General features: G+C 53.9%; 1 protein-coding gene across 1 annotated transcript; it reads left to right on the top strand.

Annotated features, from left to right (window-relative positions):
- Positions 1–469: 469 nt before the first annotated feature.
- Positions 470–19,654, top strand: Ttyh1 (tweety family member 1). Its single transcript, XM_028861405.2, is given in 15 exon segments — positions 470–706; positions 3,548–3,726; positions 5,748–5,859; positions 6,659–6,879; positions 9,553–9,648; positions 10,771–10,843; positions 11,140–11,215; positions 12,449–12,504; positions 12,697–12,789; positions 13,142–13,181; positions 13,184–13,233; positions 17,763–17,905; positions 18,042–18,087; positions 18,217–18,292; positions 18,420–19,654. Coding segments are annotated over 14 exon segments (1,350 nt in total). The 5' UTR covers positions 470–580; the 3' UTR covers positions 18,256–18,292; positions 18,420–19,654.
- Positions 19,655–21,487: the final 1,833 nt, after the last annotated feature.

Below are 21,487 nucleotides of genomic sequence, written 5' to 3'. Positions count from 1 at the left end.
TCTAGAGACGGTCCGTATACAGATTAGGACAAAGTGGGGGGCGGGGGGAGAGGACTTTTATCCAAGCACAAGCGCTCTTTACAACAGAGAATGCCTTTAGAAAAGTGAGGAATTTTCATTGGCGCGCCTGGCTATTATCTGCAAAATGCTGCTCAAATACTAATGACCTTTACACCAAGGTGAAGGTTTTACGTAAGGATAAAGAGCTTGTGTGCTTCAAAGAGAAATCACAGTATCCTGGCTCTTGCACGTACGGGAACAAGAAAGTCTAATCGATTTTGTTCTCAGCACAGCCCAGTCCCTGGATACCACTGACTTGAGCAAAGACCCTGCACCTGCTCAGGCAGCAGGTGGGAGCCCGGGAGAGGGCGGAGCAACCGGGCCCACTGCTCACGCCGCATTGCCTCCGGTGGCCGCCAGGGGCAGCACCGAGGCACCTGCCGCACCTCCCCCTCCCCAATCTCCACCCCCCGCCCTCCGGGCTCCTGCTCCCGGGAGCCCCGCAAACCCCGCTCCGCCCGCGCCCCGCACAGCACCGAGGCTCCCAGCCCGGTCCGCCCAGCTGCCCCACCCCGGGGCCATGGGGGCACCCCCGGGCTACCGACCCTCTGCCTGGGTGCATCTCCTCCACCAGCTGCCCCGCGCCGACTTCCAGCTCCGACCGGTGCCCAGCGGTTTTGCGCCCCGCGACCAAGAGTACCAGCAGGTGGGATGGCAAACAGGGGCCAGGTCCCCGGGGAGCAGGAGGCTGGGTCACAGTTCCTGCGTCTTGGGGGCTGGAGACCCGGCCTGCGTTTGGGGGTACAAGAACAAGATTGGCGGTAGAGAGCTCATACCTTAAGGTTCCTCCCTCGGACGTGCGCTGGGGATGCAGACCCTCTCTCCAGAAATAAGAGAAAGTCAGGAGCCTGGACCCCCAAGAGTCCTAAATGGGAGGAGATGAGGCCCCAGCATTTGGGTTCCTGAGACCTGCCTTGGAAGCCAGTCTCCAGGGTCATCTAAGGAAAGATCTGCTCCTGAGGTTCTAGGCGAGAAGGACCCCGCCCCCACAGGATCCCAGCTTGTAAATATGTCCCAGATAAGGGGGTACCCAAGAGAGAGGACCGAGAGCGGGAAGGCTGGGGAGGCAGCTGAGGTCTGGGACAGGGATTGATATACTCAAATAGGGACGAGAGATTTTAGGGCTAGGGCTGTGGAATGAGGTGAGGTGAGATAAGGATTCAGGGTGCTTTCGGCCTGTCCCAGGACAGAAGACGCTGTCAGGGCGCCAGAGAGGATCGGGTGGAGATGAGGTTAGGGTTGGGGCTACTGAAGACGACAGGCCTGGGTCCCAGGAGGGTGAGGCTGGTGGTGGAACCTCACGGAAGCTGGGTCCCCAGGGAAAGGGGCCCAGCTGTAGCTCTGGGTTGGGGGGTGGCTGTCCCCTGACCCAGTTTAATTCAAGTCCTTGACTTTGAGATTAATGAGAAAAGCTTGGCTGAGCTGGGGGCCTTGGGGGGGGGCTGGGAGTCAGCCCTGCCCTCCCCCCAAGTCTGAACCTCTGCGGCTGTTCAGGGTGGCTTCTGGGAAAGGGGCACAGGGTTGGGAGAGCTTCGAGGGAGGGGGGTGTTCCCAGAAAAGCAGCAAGGGGGAACGTGTGCTGTGTGCTTGCTATTTGGGTCATGGCTGGCACAGCCTGAGCGGCTCCTCCCTGCCTACTCCACCCGCCCCCTCTCCCCTCCAAACGGGGACCGCCATCCCCTCGCCCACAGCCACTTACACAATCACAGCCTCCAGCCGGTGGGTCCACCCACTCCCAAACAGACTCACGGGGCTTATGGCTCTGGAGAGCTCCTCAGCCACGAGGATTCCCCCGTGGGCCCCCAGCACCGCCACAGACGCTTAGAGCAGTTTGCTCAACCTGATCCTCAGCAGTCAGAGTCAAAGCTGGGGCACACACAGTCCCATCCCGGGGACATTCTTCGTCATAGAAATGACACACTGCGAGGGACTCTGGGACAGGACCTTCAGGATCACATGCCCAGTCACCTATACACAGCACCCTCATGTGTACACCACCACACATACAGGCACCCTCATACACACATACACATCTACCCCCCCACACACACAAACTCAAACTCACCCCAAGTCACACATACACTCACATAGTCCACCCAACACCCCTCACTGATTGAAGAAGCTATGTCCAGAAAACATTAATGCCCACAAGCATTCTCTTGCTCCCAGACATGCAGCATGATAATACACAAACACCTTATACTCACACTCCATGTGCCCTCATCTGGTGGAAGGCAAATTCACAGCCACATAAACACTGCGCACACTTGTCACTCCCACAGGTGATGTGGAGGACAGGGAGCTAGGCTATGTATGGTTTAGGGACCGTAGTCCCTAGGAATGCAGGGCTGTGACTCCAGACCTCATACTGCCCCTGTCCTGCTGTGTGGCTCCAGGTAAATCCTGTCCAGCTCTGGGCCTCGGAGAAGACACGTGACACAGGTCTCCTGAAAGACCCTACCACATGCAGAGCCCACAGTTCTATAATTGAGACACCGCCTCGCTCTGTAGTCCAGGCTGGCTGGAGTTTATGTAACATGGAATGGCCTGAAAATATGGCGATCTTCCTGCCGTAGCCTCCAGAATGCTGGGGTTGCAGGGGGTGTAGTGCCGTACCCAGCTCAGAGCCACTCTGTTCTGCAAGGTGTTCCCAGCTGTTAGCATCCCTTTGCCTCTCTTTCCTTCCCTCCGTCCTTTGGGTCTCAGCACACACTGCCCCGCCAGTCTCCATTCTTCTATAGTTCTTTCTCTGTATGGTTCTTGGTCTGTATGTGTCTCTTCACCTCTCTGTCTGTCTCTCTGTCTCCCCCTCTCCCCCCTGTCTCTGGTTTGATCCCTCTGGTGTTTTGTGTGTCTCATCTCTACCTCCCTCTTCCTTGTCTTTGACTCTGAGCCTTGTGTGTATGTGTCACACCACACACACACCAGACACACACACACACACACACACACACACACACACACACAGCTGTCACAGCACCCTGTCCCCAGCCCCAGACCTGGGGTGACAGACAGGGTGGTGTGTGAGCTCAGCTCAGCAGCAGGAGGGAGAGGCTTTATAGAAGGCAGCCTCTCCTGCTCTCCTGAAGTATGGAGATGGGTGTTCCTGCCCCTTCCTGCCCCACAGTTCAGAGGGAACCTCAGGAAGTCCTTGGGATGTGTTGCCTTCCGATTGCCTGGTCGCAGTGAGGAGGAAACCAAGGTTCAGAGGGGAGGGGCCCTTTTGAGGCCACACAACCTGGGAAGAACTGTCCAGGGCTGGAACCCAAAACCTGGGTCCCCTACTTGAATGCTGCCTCCAGCCACCTAGCCCTAAATCCTGGATAGGCCTCAGCTGTTAATAGGAGAGAGAATAGGTATCTCGTCTTTTCCCACAACCTGAACACCATCAAGGACTGGGCTTTGCCCCCATCCGTGCAGTAGGGGAGGAACTTCTTGTCGGGGACACGAAAGTGCTCGCTGAGGCTTCTCATCACTTCCTCCTCAGGCCCTGCTGCTGGTGGCAGCCTTGGCTGGGCTGGGTTTGGGCCTGAGCCTCATCTTCATCGCCGTCTACCTCATCCGCTTCTGCTGCTGCAGGCCCCCGGAACCCCCTGGGGCCAAGAGTCCCCCACCAGGAGGCGGCTGTGTCATCTGGAGCTGCATCGCTGCCCTTCTCGTGGGCTGGTAATGGGGCCCCAGGGTGGGTGGGGAGTGGGGGGCAGAGCTCTCTACACTTGCAGTCAGCCTTCCTCACGATACCTTGGGGTGTGGGCGCAGTCAGGGGAGAGAATCCCTGGGCACTGTGAGTGTCTGTCTGTCTGCTTGGTGAGTGGAGGGCTAGAGGCATAAGGAGGATCGAGCAGCCAGCCAGGGAGTAGAATTGAAAGCCTGGGACAGGTTTGGGGTTTTCAGTGGCTCTCTCACTACTAGGGGAGTGAGATATTCTCTCCAGACTTCAGTTTCCACATCTTTAAAGTGGGTTTTTGCAGCCCTGCCTGGACCCCAGTTACAGTGAAACTAAAGAGTGCACAGCTCCTGGGTCCTGGGGTGTCCTCTGTGTTAACCCTGATCAAAGAGTTATTCATTCACCGAGCTCATTCATTCAACAACTGAGCATAACTCCCGTGTGCCAGACACTGAACATGCCAGCCTCGGCACTCTGCGACTCGAGCCACAGTTCCAGTCAGGGAAACAACAGGCCTTATGGGGGTCACCCTCAGCAGCACCTGCTCAGCCCACACCCAAGCTGGGTCTGAGTCCTTCTCAGGATAAGAGCTGTGCTCAAGCTGGCCACACCTGGTTCTGAATGAGGGAAGCTCGGGGAGGAAGGGAAAATGACTTTTTAAGCCCACCCAGTTTAAGAAGCAAGTGGAGATTCAGGCTCATGGAGAAAGACACCCCCCCCCGCCCCCAGGACCCTCCATAGGAACTTCAATGAACTTGACAGCAAGATTGCTGACCGACCATGAGTCCAGCTCCTCCTAGGTCATGGCTAGTTAGCTGACTTATGTCACCTATGAGAGGACTAAGGATTTGAGGGGGTTGAGACCTGCTGGGGACCTCATGCGTGGTCATCAGGAGCCGCATCGGAATGTGGTGTCCCCTCCAGCCAGCTGGGGGTATGGCCTGGAGTAGTCACCCCAGTCTGGGCTCTGGGCCACTCTTCCTCGTGGTAGGAAGAAGAGGGTGTGTGTTTGGGAGGATACGGGGGCTGGGCGCCCTATATCCAAGATGTTTTCTCATCAGGCTTTCCAGGATGGGGGTGGACGGGGAAGCTGACAAAGACCCAGTGGGGGAGAGACACAGCCCCAGCCCCCTCAGAGCCTGGGAACAAGAGGAGCTTTGTAGGGTTCTGAACAATGGGGCAGGGGCAGTAGGCTCCCATCCAAGGGGTGGGGTGGGGGCCTGTTTAGCCCGAGGCTGGGAACTGTGAGGGCATCAGGCTCTCGCCCCCTCCAGTGCGAGGCACAGACTCGGGGAGGAAAGTGGGTCCCCATATTCAAGCTCCACAATGGAAGTCTGTGTGTTGGCTGGGCAGGGACAGGGGCCCAGCTCCTGGCCTGGCCTCCAGCCCTCCCTCCCACATTCTCTTACTCCTCTTCCAGCTGGCCAGATGCCTGGATCCCTGGGCAGCATAGGGGAAGCCTGAGAGCTCCAGGCACAATGTCTTTTACAAAAGAATAGGGGCTAGGGACCTTGTGCTCCTAAGCACCCTGAGGAGGCAGGGGCAAGGGCCACCTGGGCTAGGAAGAGACAGGTGTGGATGGCCTAAAGACTCCTAAGACAAGGCTGTGAATGCGGGATGTTTTGGCAAAGGATGCAGGAGTGGGTTGTGAGCTGATCATGATTAGGAACTGATAACCTTTTGTCCAGGGCTAGGCAGAAACCAGGGTTCCATTCTGGGGTGGTGCGAGTTAAATCTGGGGGGGGGGGGCTCCTTTTCCACCACTCCACCCACCATTAGCATCACAATGACGTCTCTCCAGCTGGGGGAGTGAGGTCTGCAGGTTACCTTGGCAACTGGTGGAGGCCAACCTTGAGCTGTTCTTTTTTCCCACGGAGGACGAACCAATAGGGTGGATGCAGAGACTGGATGGGCAAAGGAAGCAAAGGGGAGGGTGGTTGGGTTGGTGCCACGTGGAGGCATGGTGCCTGCCCTCCAGGGTCTGAGACGGGTCGGTGTTTCTTCTTCCTCCTTCTCTCAGTGCGGGCATTGGCATTGGTTTCTATGGCAACAGCGAGACCAGCGACGGGGTGTCCCAGCTCAGCTCAGCGCTGCTGCATGCCAACCACACGCTCAGCACCATTGATGACTTGGTGAGGGGGCCAGCCACTGGCCAGACCGCAGACTCATGCCCCAGTTGGTCTCCCCATGGGATCGTGGTCCCCCCCCCCCCCCCCCCTAGGAACAAAAGGAGCCCAAATCAAAGCAGATCCCAGACCAGAAACCTAATCCCCAGATGCAGAACCTCAAACTCAGACCTGCAGACCTTAGGCCCTATGTTCAATCCCAACCCTGCCACCTGGAGCTGGAATCTAGAAGATTCAGACACAGAGGGTGAAGACTCAGATCCAGGCCCAGGCCTGCACTTCAGTTTACATCCCAAGCCAGAGACAAAGCACCAAGGACACCAGTCCCCGTCTTCAGGCCAGATCCAAGGCTACAGACCCTACACTTGGCCCAAATGCAAGCTCAGGGACCCCCCCACCCCACCACGAGAGATCTTGTACCCCAGGATTCCAGAGCTCAGGGCTGAGATGCGGGTGTTGCAGTTTGGTGCCTACTTGTGGAGAGCCAAGGAATCAGATTTGAGACCCTGGACTCAAAAAGGCAGATGCAGACTTCAGACTTAAGACTCACTCTTCCATTTTGACTTAACTTCAATGCTGGGGTTAGAATCTTTACCTTGCCCTCAAGCCCCTGAGCAACTAGAGCAGATGACAGGACCTGGGAGCCCTTTTGCCCAGTCTTCAGATGCCCCAGAACCCCAGATCTCTGGCAACTCATCATCCCCGCTTCACCCACCCCTCACCCCCGCCAGACCCCATCCTTCAGCCTCCACCCCAGGCTGTGGAAAAGGTTACCCTGGGCCTGAGACCCATGTCCTCTCCCCAGGTGCTGGAAACAGTGGAGAGGCTGGGTGAGGCAGTAAGGACGGAGCTGACCACCCTGGAGGAAGTACTGTCAGAACGCGTGGAGCTGGTGGCCGCCACCCGGGGAGCCCGGAGGCAGGCAGAGGCTGCGGCTCAGCACCTGCAAGGACTGGCCTTCTGGCAAGGAGTGTCCCTCAGCCCGGTGCAGGTGGCTGAAGATGTGACTTTCGTGGAGGAGTACAGGTAGGGAAAGGACTCCCCTATTGTTTTAAGCATCGTAGCCTCAAACTAGGCCCTGGGTATGTGTGTGTGTGTGTGGGGGGACGACAGTATCTGGAGACAGTTTTATTTGTCCCACTGGTTGGAAGAGAAGCTACTGTCACTTGGCAGGTAGAGGCAGGGATGCTATTCAGCATCCTATAGGCCAGCCCCACTATGGAGAATTACCCAGTTGTGAATATAAGACCAGGCTGATAGACCCAGCTCTGTGGATGGGTCCAGAGATTGAGGGCCCAGCCTCATAGTTACATATCCCCTCAATGATCTCTCATTCATTCACTCACTCAGCCGTTCCTTGACTCATTCATCCAGCACATCAATCACATAACACACACAGTAGTAACTGGACTAATCAAGTAGCAAACCTTAGATTTATCTAAACTTAGATTATCTGGGAGGCAACTGTGTTCACTGTACTGTGTTCACTGTGCAACTACTTAACACTGGAGAGAGACAGTGCATATGATTAAGATTTAAGAGGCCACTCTGTATACGTACATGCTTAAACAGGTTTCTTGCCATGCCTTGACCTTGGTTTTCCCACCTTAAAATGAGTCCTTTCATGCATAGCTCAAAGTGCCCTGTGGAAGTTAGTTGATAACCTTGAGTGTCTGAAACAAAGAACACATGGTGACCGATGAAATAGTCAAGTGCAGATATGCCAAGCAGAGGAACGACACAGGAAATCCCACCCAGGAAGGACTCTTCTCAGCCAGGAGAGCAATGGGAAGCAGGCCTGTAATCTCAACTGCTCTGGAGGCTGAGCTAAAAGGGTTGAAAACTCAAGGCCTGCTTGGGCTGCCGAGTAATTTCAAGGCCAGTCTGAATAACTTAGTGAGACATTGTTTCAAACCAGAGTCAAAACAAGGCTGACGCCAGGGATAACGGAAGAATATTTGCCTAGAACTGACTGGTGAGGGACTGAGTATGACTCCGTGGTAAAACACCTGCCTAGAATCTCCCTGTGAGGGGCTGAGGGTGTTGTGTGACTCAGTGGTAGAGCCCCTGCCTGGAATCCACCCGTGAGGAGATAGGGAATAAAGCTCTGGTGGTAGAGTCCATGCCTAGAATTCCCCAATGAGGGGCTGGTTTTGTGGCTCTGGTAGAACATTTACCTAGAATCCAGTCCTGAGGGGCTGGGAAAAATGACTTGGTTAGAGTTGCCTGCCTAGCATGTTTTATGTTCACAGAGGCATCAACAGGTCTTGGGGCAGAGTGAGGGGTGACTAGAAAGATGGTTCAGTGGTTAAGGGCACTTGCTGCTCTTATAGAGGACCCAGGTTCGGTTCCCAGCACTCCCATGGCAGCTCACAGCCATCTGTAACTCCAGTTCCCCGGGATCCAACACCCTCTTCTGACCTCTGCAGACACCAGGTAGACGCACATGCATGTAGGCAAAACACTCATCCATATAAAATAAAAACATGTTTAAAGAGCAAGCACATTTCCTGTGAGGTGGGTCATGAGAGCATTGGAGCAGATAAAATAAGAAGGGGCTTGTCTGGGGACAGGCAGGCAGTTGATGTCCGCGTGTTTGGAAGGGCCACGCTGAAAGGTGACGCTGGAGGGGAAGAACAATCTGTGAAGCCCTCCGAGGCAGCCATCCAGCTCAGCAGCCAGCAAGACCAAGCTTGATCCATCCTCTCATAGTTATTTCATTACTTCTTGCCTTCAGCTGACAACCCGAGTCCCCTGTTCCCAAGCAGGGAGGCGGGCTCCTTGGTATGATCATACTGGGGCTGAAACAATCCCAGCAGAGGGTGCAGACTGGGGATCAAACACTGGGAGGCAGTCAGGCCCAGGTCCAAGGGCCACAGGTCCTATGTCATGGTCAAACCTAGGATCCCAAGAGTCCGGTCGGGGAGGTGGAGGTGACGGTGAAAACGATGCTCATCAGGTGCGCCGTGAACGTGTCTGGTATTAGAGAGGCCCAGCAAATGCACTGGGGCCATGCATGGAGGCATGGCCAGGGGCAAGGTCTCAGGGAGTGCAAACCACAGTCACACGGGGACTGCTGAGAAACGGCGCTTTATTGAGCATTTGCAACGTGCTCAGTGCTGAGTTTGGGCCCTCCGTGCATCTCCCTCTGCAGTCCTGGTGTGTTACTTATTTAATGACCTGGTCTGGAGCATTCAAAGCCTCCCCTGGATGGTGATTTAGCTAACATTACCTTCACCCACAAACCCACTCACCTAAGACCTTTACATGTGCCCATTCATTCACCCGATCACAGATTGTGAAGTTGATCCTGATAGGCCGCTCAGGTTGCTAGTAGGGAAACTGAGGCAGATAGGTTACATGGCTAAATGAGTAATTGAGACCTAGACATCATAGCTCTGAAGTGTGCAGTAAGGTCCCAGGTAACTGACACCCTATAGTCCTGGCTCAAGGATCCCAGTCAGAGAGGCCACTGCCCGTGTCCACGACCACAGGACTTCTGTGTGATTTGGTCAGGGGAGGTCCCAGGTGCTTCAACTCCAGAACCTATGCTACAGAGCACTCCAGAGTCTTGTGAGCCACGCACCGTTTCACCAGTGAACTTCACGGAGCAGTGGAGAGGCTGCAGGACCAGGCTGGGGTGGCCCCGAGGTCCTGCAGGCCTCCTGAGGTCCACGGCCTCGGCCCTTCTTCCTGCAGGTGGCTGGCCTACGTCCTCCTGCTGCTCTTGGTGCTTCTGGTTTGTCTCTTCACCCTCCTGGGCCTGGCGAAGCAGAGCAAGTGGCTGGTGGTTGTGTGAGTAGAGCCGTATGGCACAGGGGAGGGGGATGGGCGGGTTTCCGGCAGGCAACATTGCTAAAGTCATGGCAGAGACCGAGATTGCGTTTGCTGTAGGCTGGGGTGGGGCGGCATGCCAGATGCTTCCTCCCTTGGTTACCACAACAAACGCAAGGAGGGAGTGCCACCAGGTTCTCTATATGGCAGGTGAGGGGCATGAGGTAATGGGGGGACACCTAGGACCCGGGTTCTTACTGGACAGTTCTCTGTGTGCCAGATACCATTCTTAGGACTTCATGGAACTCTCACATTCAGCCTCCCAGGGAGGTAGGCGCTGACCTCTGTGTAACAGTGGGAGGTGGGGGAAGGCCACTGTGGCTAGGTCAGGGCCACACAGCAGTCAGGATGTACTGTGGTAGGGCTCAAGTCCAGCTTGCCCATCATGGGAAGAGCCCACCTTCCTCCTCCTCCTCCGTTGGTGCCTACTGTCTGTGGACTCCTCCTGGGAGAGATGCCCAACGGGCTGCGTCTAAGCCCTCATCAAGGCTTGGAGACTGGTCAAACACACTGTGTTGAGCAAGTCTGGGACTGGGGGCCAGGTCTTCCAGTCTACAACAGCTGTCAACCTCCCCTACCACTCCATGACGCAGAATTATCTTACCCCTCACAACCCTGGACATAGTCAGGACTTAAATAAGCTAAGCTCAGAATTTCAGAAATCAACTCTGGAACACTCCCCGCACCTTGCGGCTTAGAGGTTGAGAGAGTGGAGAGAAGATCGCTAAATAAAATGGGCTGTGGACAGGCCTGGGAGCTAGCTCTGAGCCTACTGGACCCTGCACAATAACATCCCAGGAAATTCAGCCCATGGGTGGACAGCTGCCTCCGAGGGGCCAGGAACAGCTGGGATAATGGCTGCTGACCTGCCAACCAAGACCTTCCCCTCTCCTTTTCCAACTGAACAGATGTTCTGTCTGACGTCAGTCTGGGCCTTACCCCACCCTTTACTCCCATGCCTCTGCCTCTAATCCGCTAGGCTACAGAGGTTGGTGGGTACTGGGGAGGGCTGTGATTGGACGTGGGGTGTAGAAAGAGGCAAGGCTGATTAAGAGACCTGAGTCCAGCCGCCTCCCCCTCTAGGATGACTGCCATGAGTCTCCTGGTGCTTGTCCTGAGCTGGGGTTCTATGGGCCTGGAGGCCGCCACAGCTGTGGTAAGTATGGGGTTCTGGATTCAGGTGTTCTGAATCCTGGGGTGGTTGCGACCTAATTCATGCCATAAATCCTAAGACTTGGGAAACATGATTACCGTTCGGAGGTTCCAGCCTTATGTGCTAGGTCCTGAGAGAGCAGAGGCTGGGGTCTGGACTAGACTCCTCAGTCTGAGGAGGGCTAGAGTCTGGACCCCTGGGTTTGAGGGGGGAGGAGAATTGGAGCCTGGACCTCTGAGTTCTGTGGAAATATGGAATTGGACATGTCTGGTGTGATCCCTTCCTGCTTCCTTCACCAGGGCCTCAGTGACTTCTGCTCCAACCCAGACACCTACGTGCTGAACCTGACCCAGGAGGAGACAGGGCTCAGCTCAGGTGATTCCCATAAATCCCTGCTGCCCTCAATGCTCCCTGCCACCCACTAGTGCCTAGTCTATGGTAGAGCGCAGAACCATCTACCAATCCCGGCAGGATGGTAAAAGGGCAGGAGCAAAATGCCTGTGAGTGTGAGGGGAGGGGGAGGGGGCCATGGGCCTCAGTGATAGGAGGATGGGACTGTGGGGGAATGTGGGGGACCTGCCCCCACTTTTCCCCCTAGGGTATTCTTGACCAGGGGAAGTGAGAAATACTTAGAAATATAGAGGAGAGAGACAGATAGAAACACAGGATAGCTCAGGAGGGCCTGGGTCAAAACCCACCAGCCCCTTCTTTCTCTTCTAAAGGGCTATTTATAGAAATGCTGGGGGGGAGCAGAAGACACCCCCCCCAGCACAGCCAAGTGCAGACCCTTCCAAATACCTAGTGACCATGCATGTGGTCAAGCCATCCCCTAATGCAGTCCTGTTGTGTAAAGCAAGCTTAGATCTCACTAGGAAACCTCTGTGGACCCCAACAGGAGAACAAGGAAGCATAATTAGGTCAGTTGAATCTGCTTCCAGATGTAGGTGAAGCAGAAGGGATGAAAGCATGGGGTGTGATATGCCCACCTATAATCCCAGCAATTAGGAGGCTGAGGCATAAGTTCAAGGGCAGCCTGAGCTATGTGGACCTTGCCGCACCCTGTTTTAAAACAAAACAAAAACAGAATGGAGACGTTGCTCAGTTGGTAGAGTACTTGCCTTGCATGCCCAAAGCTTTACATTTGATTCCCAGCAACACATAAAGCTTAGCACAGTGGCTTGTGCCTAAAATCTCAGCGCTCAGGAAGTGCAGGAAGAAAGATCAGAAGTTCAAGGTGATCCCCAGCTACACAGCAAGTTCAAGGCTGGTTTGGAATGCATGACTTCTGTCTCAAAACAACAGCAGCAAACTGAACAACACCACAAGAAGGAAGAAGAGGAAGAGGGAAGGAAAGGAAAGTGGGGGAGGGGAGAGAATGGAAGGAAGGGGGAAGAGTAAGGGGAGGGAAGGAAAAGAAGGGAAGAAGGGAAGGAGGGAGGGAGAAGGGAGGAAAAGGAAAGGAGAGGAGAGTAACTAGCAGGTCTTTGAGACCCCAAGAAAGTTCCAAACTGGGTGGGCAATGTCCCCTGGGCTATGGCCCTCCAGATTTGCCCAGGGAGAGCCTGGGCCCAGGCTCATAGCCTGCTCCTTTCTCTCCCTCCACTTCAGACATCCTCAACTATTATTTCCTGTGCAACCAGGCGGTCTCCAACCCCTTCCAACAGGTTAGGACTGTGGGCAAAAGAAATGGGAATTGAGGAGATGGCTAACGTGAAGCCTCAAGGGCATATGATGGGCTGTACTCCTGGGTTCCATGGGAGGTGGAGGGTGCCATGGCCCAGAGTTGTGTATTCTACTGGACAGATGGCATCACGGATACCCTGACCTGAGTGCTCCTCTCTCTTACCTCCCTGCAGAGGCTGACTCTGTCCCAGCGAGCTCTAGCCAGCATCCACTCCCAGCTGCTGGGCCTGGAGCGGGAAGCTGTGCCTCAGTTTCCTGCAGCACAGGTTAGGTCAATGGACGGTACCAGCCCAGGGGAGAGAGGGAGCTGGCCCTTCTCCAAGTAGGCAGGGTCTCCTGTTGTGTGTAGTCTATGGAAAGGGGCGGGGCAACAGAGCTGAGCAGGACTCTGGGCCAGAGCCTACAGGAAGGAAGGGGTGGAGGCAACCGAAGCTGACTGGTCTCTTGGGGCTGGGGTCGCTGTGGAGGTGAGGGAGGCTCTGGGGTGCTGCTGAACATCTGTAAAGGGGAGAGAGGGGATGGTCCCTTTGGGAAGTGGGGCTCCTGAGTTGAGGGCAGGGCGTACTTTGCGGGGTAGCAAAAGGACTGTGTAACTGTGTTCTTTGCCTCCCACAACAGAAGCCCTTGTTATCCTTGGAGGAGACGCTGAATGTGACAGAGGGAGCTTCCACCAGTTGGTGGCGCTGTTGCACTGCCGCAGTCTGCACAAGGTGAGCTCCGTGTGCTTGCCGGCCTGCCGCTGTTTCTCCCTCCCCTTTCCTCTCCTCTTCTCTCCCTCTCCGTACCCCTCTCCCTCCCCTCTGCTGCTGCTCTCTCTTTCTCATCCTCTCTCCCTCCTCCCATGTTTTTCATCTTTCACCTTCTCTCCTCCTCCTTGAAAGCTGCTCAGCCTCTTAAGCCCTGGAATGAGAGCCTGGGCAGGCTCCCAGTTCCCAGGGTTGAATGCTACTAGTTCATGGACCTCTCCATGTGAAAGGGGCAGGGGCCGGGCCGCCTGTTCAAGCCCCACCATGGGCTCAGCTGTGAGCTGTGTGGCCTCAAGGGCCGCCAGTATCTCTGAGTCTCCATTTCCACACCTTTACACCTTTGAGGGAACAATGTGAGCATTGCAAAGACTCTCACCCTTACAACATCGAGTTGTTCTAAATAGACCTAACTGCTTTCCTTGCTCACAGTCTCCCACTGTGTGTGTGTGTGTGTGTGTGTGTGTGTGTGTATGTGTGTGTAGGGTTTCACCCTCCATGCACACAGGCTTTGCCATGATCCTGACTCTATGGGGTTCACTGGTCACTGGCTCCCATGCCAAGACCAGGATCAGTTTTTTCTTTTATAGTACTGGGGGATTGAACTCCGATAGTCCAGCCTATTAGATAAGCACTCTACTATTGATGTGTGTGTAGCACGAATCTTAAAAGGTCTTACTATTAAAAACAAACTCAGATGCCAGGTATTGGGGTGAATGCTGGAAGATCAGAGAAGCAGAACAAGCCACAACTACTCAGCTTACCAATTCCTCAGCTGATCCTGTTTCCTCAAACTGGAAGCCTCTGAGTTCTCATCCAAGTGGATCTCAGCTGAACTGCTGCTAAAAGCCTTAAAGCTTAACCAGGCTCTAGTTCCTGGTCCTCACACCTTATATACCTTTCTGCCTCCTGCCATCACTTCCTGGGATTAAAGGCATGTGTCACCATGCCTGGCTGTTTCCAGTGTGGCTTTTAACTCACAGAGATCCAGATGGATCTCTGCCTTTGGAATGCTAGGATTAAAAGTGTGTGCGCCACCATTTTCTGGCCTCTATATCTAGTGGCTGTTCTGTTCTCTGACCCCAGATAGATTTATTAGTGTTCACAATATATTGGGACACACAATGTCACCGTGTGTGTGTGTGTGTGTGTGTGTGTGTGTGTGTGTGTAGGGTTTCATGTAGCCCAGGCTTGCTTCAGACTAGCTGTTATAGCAGAGGATGACCCTAAGTTTTGATCTTTTTGCCCTCCTGGGTGCTGAGATTACAGGTGTGTGCCATCGCACACCTTATGAAGTACTGAGAATGGAACTCAAGGCTTCATGCATTTCAAGCCAGCTCTCCCTCAACCTAGCTGAGTCCCCAGCCTCCAGTCTTTTTAAAAGGTATTTTTCATTTTGAGGCAGAGTCTCATTAAATTACCCAGATATGGCTTGGATTCCCCAATCTCCTGGGTTCAGCCTCCCCACTAGCTGGGATGGCAAGATCTTCCACACCCAGCAGGGACTATTATTATTTTCAAACCCAGAGATAGGAGAAGACAATTCAGTGGTCGCCCAGAGGCAAGGAGCTCATGGAAGGGTATGCAGCTGCTTCTGGTCTGCACTTCTAAGCATGGCCAGTCTGTCCCCTCCTGCTTTGAAACATTTTGACCCATCCACCACCCAAGGGCTCACTGCAGATCAGATCTGCAGGACAGATGCTTCTTCACCACCTTCTGGTTATCTGTCTACCTTGGAGTTAGCATACAGATTCAGCAGAGAGATTTCTTTCTACAAGGAGCCCCTAGCAACACCTGGGAGGTCCTTGTCCCAAAGCACTGTTTGCTGGGTATCCAAAGTCTGAAATTAATGTGGTATCCTGTCCCAGGGGGCAGGTACCAAAAAGTGAGCAATGGGGCACTGAGTAGGTATCCGATAAGGGCTAGGGAAGGGTCCTTGCTTTATTTATTTATTTATTTTATTTATTTTTAAAGATTTATTTATTATGTATACAGTATTCTGTTTGTATGTGTGTCTGCACACCACAAGAGGGCACCAGATCTCATTACAGATGGTTCTGAGCCACCATGTGGTTGCTGGGAATTGAACTCAGGACCTCTGGAAGAGCAGTTGGTGCTCTTAAACTCTGAGCCATCTCTCCAGCCCAGGTCCTTGCTTTTTTATACAATGGCATGCTGGGACCCCAACCCTGTTTTATGACTCATGCAGATGCTGAGCTCCAACACTGGTTCCACAATGACTGTGAAGGGAGAGATGAGGAGTCGGAGTCTGTGCCCACCATCGATAAGCCACGTGACCCTGGGCCTTGGTTTCCCATCTAGGCCTTTTTTTTTTTTTTTTTTTTTTTTTTTTTTTTTTTTTTTTTTTTTTTTAGCCACGTACTAAAATTAGGGACAGGACCGAGAACATTACTCCCTCTATGAAGTACTTGTCACACAATCATGAAAACCTGAGTTTGATCCCCAGAAACCATGGAAAAAGCAGGCCATGTGGTGCTGGTTTAAAAATCCCAGCACTGAGGAGGCAGAGATATGTGGCTGTGTGGAGCCTGCTGGCCAGCCAGCCTAGCCCAGTTGGTGAGCGCCAGGTCCAAGTGAGAGAGCCTGTTTCAAAAACAAACAATACCTTGTTGATGGCAGTGGTTGCTTATGCCTTTAATCCCAGCACTCGGGAGGCAGAGCCAGGCAGGTCTCTGAGTTTGAGGCCTGCCTGGTCTACAGAGTGAGCTCCAGGACAGCCAGGTCTACATAGAGAAACTCTGTCTGGAAAAACAAGAACAAACAAACAAACAAAAAAACCCCAAATATATTTGAACTTTAATCTTTGCCCCCACCCTACATACACAGGCATCCAAACACCCCTTCCACTTGTACACACAACACACACACACACAGACACAGACACACACACACACACACACACACACACACACACACACACAAAATAGGGACAAGAAACATTAGGATGAGAAAGAACCGGCTGGGGGTGGTACACACCTTTCATCTCAGCCCTTCCAGAGGCCGAGGCCAAGGCAGGTGGATCTCTGTGAATTTGAGGCCAGCCTGGTCTACAAAGTGAGTTCTAGGCCAGCCAGGCCTATAGGGAGAGACCCTGTCTAAATGAGAGACTTGGTTCCAGATTCAGCTCTGTACCTTGTAGGCTGTATGACTGTGCACAAGGAGATTGCCCACTCTCTGGGCTCAGCTTGCTTTCCGTGACAGCCAAAGACAGCATGACCTGGGGCTGTTGCAAGGATGTGTGGGCATAGTACGTGTGTGCCAACTGTTGCAAACCTAACTGGTTAGTGTGCTGGTGGGCTCCTTAACCCTAACCCTTGAACTAGGACGTCAGGACTGTCCTTCTAGCTCCCCGTCCTCACTTCCCACTGCGTCTGCTGCTCACACAGCCACCACAGCTGCAGACCCTGGCCCTCCTTACCGCCTGCCCAAGACCACAGCCTCTTGCATGCCAGTCTTGCTCAGTCCATCTGTCCAATGACAGCTGGTGATCCTTTCAAACACAATCGGATCAGAGTCTTCCTCTAAAAAGCCTTGCGTGAATTCCCCCTGCACATGGATTAAAGCCAGGGCTCCTGGCACTGACCTAGAAGAGCCTGTGTAGACGACAGCCCTACCCAAGCTCTGTGGCCTCAGCCTTGGTGTTTCTACCCTTGTCTTCCACATCAGCCCAGCCGCCTGCCTCTGTCTAGACCTACCCATCTGCCCGACTCCTTGTTCCCTTCTCAAATGGCCTCTGCTGGGCACTGTCCTAACATCTTACTGTCCTGCCAGCTTCCCAGCCTCCGAAGTGGCCTCCTTGGTCCCATGTGCTGACGGTTGCCAGTGCTGGGGACATTGCCTGGAGCAGAGGTGGCTTAGTCCATTCCTGCAGAATGAACCGGCATGGTGGCCGTGCACAGGGCCTTGAGGTCCCTGTGGTTCTGCTGGCCTCCAGGGTGGTGGTCACAGCAGCCAGTCTCTTCTGCATGTGTTCCGTGTGCCCTGTCCAATCCTAAGTGTTCCGTAAGCCAGCGATTTGTGGGTTCCCAGGGGCACTTGACAAGGTGTGGTGGGGTGGCTTTCCCAACTGCAGGAAAGGGTGCTGGCATCCTCGTCTGTCAATAGCCCCTGGCTGGAGCAAGGACAGGCAGGGCTGGTGCTGGTGGAGGTATCAGTGTAGAGGCCCGCCCACCTAGGTTCCTGGGAGAGCTCTCTGGGTGCTGAGTGATAATGCTAGACCACTTCGCATGGGGGTGGTGTGGGGGGTGGAGGCATGGGATAAAATGGGAATAGGTTGTGAGGCTATAGCTCAGCAAATAGGTGAACACATGGGATGACCATCCACGTTCCAAACAGTTGTCTGATGGGAGACTGCACTTGGGCACAGAGTCTGGGTGATTGACTCATGCAGTGCCAGGTAAATGGATGGTTGGACCCACAGACAGCTGGGTGCAGAGTGCACGCGTGCACACCCTGAGGCTTACCCTCTGCCTCAGGACTACGGCTCGGCACTCCGAGGTCTGTGTGAAGATGCCCTGGAGGGCCTGCTCTTCCTGATGCTCTTCTCGCTCCTGTCTGCGGGGGCCCTGGCCACCACCCTTTGCAGCCTGCCCCGTGCCTGGGCCCTCTTCCCGCCCAGGTCAGCAGGGGAGAGAGGGCAGGGTCCCCAGGGAGGGGACAGGAGGCAGGACCCAGGGCCACTGGTGGGGATGGGGCAGCCTCCTGATGGGTTCTTCCCATCCTGCTTCTCTGCTCCTCCCCGCATCGCCCTTCAGTGATGACTACGATGACACAGATGACGACGACCCTTTCAACCCTCAGGTACAGACCCTGGTCTGAGGGGGGAGCGCTGGGGGCGGGGCCTCTGGGCCTGAGGGCAGAGGAGGAGGAAGGGGCCCCACAGTAAACCACAGATGCTCACTGCGCGTCTTCTCCCCGTTATCCTGCCAGGAATCCAAGCGCTTTGTGCAGTGGCAGTCTTCCATCTGAGCCTCCCCTCCAGCCTGGAGCCTGCCTCTCCTCTTAGGTAAGCTTTGGCAGTGGCACCTTGGTGTTCTGCTGGGCCTTGGCTTATGGGTACTCTGATGCTGGGTGGGTGTTCACGGGAGTGTCTCCTGCCTGTGCCAGCTCCTTCTCTCTCTCTCTCTCTCCAGCTCCACTCCTGGCTGCTGGAGAAGGCCCCACTAACCTGACCCTGACTGGGTTCTGACCACTAACACTGCTGGCCACGGACACCTCACATAGGATGACATTCTGCTCTGGCCCCAGCCTTTCTCCATCCCTGTTTGTCCTTCACACAGGGGACTGACTGCTGAGGTGGCAGAGCAGTGACCAGGGCCGACTGGGAAGGGGGCTGACCTACAGCCGGGTGTCCCTCACCTCTGGCTGGCTGCCAGTATTGTCCTTGGAGGGACTAAGCTGGCGGCGGCGTCGGCGGGTAGAAGGATGTCTCTGCTCATCGCCTAGTGATCTCACCTTATGGCACTAACTTGGCAGAGGGTTGATTTGAAATAAAAGGGAAGACTATTTTACAAGTAGCTAGGTCCTTCTTATTTCTTCCCTCCTGGGAGAGGAAATCCTGACTGGGCTAGGGAGAGCCCCTTCCCTGGTGGTTGAAAGGCAACTCTCCTCTTGTCCAGGCTCAGCACCGCTCTGGTTCTGAAAGTCACATGCGTATCCTGACAATGGAAGAGGCAGATCCCAGGAAGAGAACAAACCTAGCATTAGATCTAAACGTGCATGTACCCACAGGAACCAAGTCGAGCTTCCAGTCGCGTGGAATGTACAAGGCCTGGTGGGTTTCGGAACGGTGTGGAATCAACTCGCTTCCTGGCGGCTCAAATCCAGCACAAGATGTCAGAAAACCTATGTGTGTGCCAGTCAAGGGGCAGAACTGTTCAAAGAGAAAGTAGAATATCTGTATGGAGTGTGGCCAGGGTGATGTAGAAGGGGAGACCGGAAAGAAGATTAAATCTAGACAGGAAAAGATAAGGCAGTCTATGAGCCATGAAGTAAAAACAAACATGACAGAGTAAAAAGGGAAATTTATTTTCTGGGGAGTAACGCCTATGTAGTTCTCTTTTATAAAAAAAGGCAGCACATATGACAAATAACCCACAGAAGCTTCTATTTATTTAACAGAAAGACAACTCAATTTAAAAGTAAGCAACTGAGATGAACAGAGGAAAAAACAAAAACCCCATGACAAACTCATAAAGTTGTTCAAATTCTAATGATTTCCAAGCACGATGAGCTACTCCCCAGCCCAGTACTTACTTATTGTGACATTAAAGTGGGGTGCTGTCTGGTGCTGGTCTAGAAGCCGAGGAAGAGGTGCTCAAAATATGCTGCCCAGAGGCTATGAATCCCTAGATATGTGAAAAAAAAAGAAAAACCTGTTCATATGTGAAAGAATGAAAGCTATACCTCCACCTGGTGATCCTTCGAGGACCGAGCTTCCAGAAAAAGACAACAAGCAACTAAAAATGTGTGTGAAGAGCCCTCTGTCCGGGCACCATGTGGCTTAGTTAAATGCTGGAGACAAAAAGTCCACAAAAGGGAAAGAGAAGTAGCACTCTCTGGAAGACCAGTAGCAGCTCTGTAGGGGAAGCCGGTAGAGCAGGATCCTCAAGTTGGGTGTGACAAACAGTGGCAGTGGATGCGCAAACACCAAGGGGCATATACCCTTAAAGGGCCTCTCACAGTGGGTGGATACCTCTGGGCCCAGTCCTGGCACCACTGTGCTGATGTGGGCAAGTTATCTGACTCCTTGAACCTCAGTTGCATCGTCAGGCAAATGGGTATCTTCAATCTAGACACGTCAGCTCTGACAGGACAGGTAGAAAGCAAAATAAACGCAACATGATGCTCTGGGTTACACTCCGGCACGCAGAAAACATTAATTAGAAAAGTATCGAAGTCTAAGTAAAGTCTGCGGCTTAGTTCAGAGTATTAAAGCAACATCAGTCAGTTTTATTACTTTTAACAAATAAACCATGGTGAATCCGAGGTGGTAGCAATAGGGGAAACTGGGCATACTATGCCCAACTCCCGTATTATCTTTGCAACTTTTTTTTTCTGTAAACCCAAATTTATTCTAAAATAAAAGTTCATTATTAAAAAAAAAAGATGGGAAGAAACCTATCATGCTAACAGTAACAAAATGATACAAAGTTAATCAAGTGTTGTGTAATTACCAAAAGTCACTAGTACAAAGTGTGACCGGAAGCTGGGCTATAAGGTGCTGTTTCTTTGTTTATTAACAGGGACCCCTAATTGAATGGCACAGTTCAATCATTCGTGGTGTAAACAATGAGCTTTAAGAAAAGCCTATTGTGGCCGGGCGTGAGGGCTCACAACTTGAGTCCCATAGGGAGGCGGATCTCTTTCGAGTTCCCCGCCAGCCTCATCTACAGACTTCATGCACATACGCACATACTTCTAGGTTCTGCAAGCATCCTCTCCCTACACATCCCTCTACCCCGGCTACCTTTCCAGCGTCATAGCTCAAAGGCTACTCCCCTTCCTCAAGCGACGCGTGTTTCCTGCTTCCTTGGGTTCGCACTCACTGTTCCCCACGCCAGGTGAGCCATTCCAGGTTTATTCACTAGGCAAGCCTACTAAGGGGAGATTCATCCTTATCCCACTCCTTCCTTTTTTCGAGACAGGGTTTCTCTGTGTAACCCTGGCTGTCCTGGATCTCGCTCTGTAGATAGACCAGGCTGGCCTCGAACTCACAGATACCTGCCTGCCTCTGCCTCCCGAGTGCTGGGGTTAAGGGCGCGCGCCAGGCTGACCTCGAACTCACAGAGATCCTCCGGGCTCCGCCTCCAGAGTGCTGGGGTTAAAGGCGTGCACCACCGCGGCCCGGCTTCTTTGTTGTTGTTGTTTTGGTTTTTGTTCTTTAACGTCTTGGCGCTGTGCGCAGCCTCACAACGCCTGGACCCATACTTTTTTAGGGCGAATGACTACGGCTCACAGAGACAGAGTCAAAACTAGGCTGCTAGACGGGAGAGTTTTACGGCGCTTGTCCCCAGGGGGCCACCGTCCACGCCCAGCTTCCGGCTGGCCGACCACGCCCCCACGCAGCTGCGTGGGCGGGAGGGGCGGAGGGCGGCGCAAGCCCAGCGGGGGCATCCATTGGCTGGGCGCGCCGCGGGGCGGGCACGGGCGTCCGGTGACGTCATCACGCCGCGGCCAGGACGTCCCAGCCGCCCCAGAG

This window comes from Peromyscus leucopus, chromosome 1, assembly GCF_004664715.2.
Source record: "Peromyscus leucopus breed LL Stock chromosome 1, UCI_PerLeu_2.1, whole genome shotgun sequence".
Classification (NCBI taxonomy): Eukaryota; Metazoa; Chordata; class Mammalia; order Rodentia; family Cricetidae; genus Peromyscus; species Peromyscus leucopus.
The sequence above is the reverse complement of the archived record's forward strand: the minus strand, read 5'-3'. Positions and strand labels throughout refer to the sequence as shown.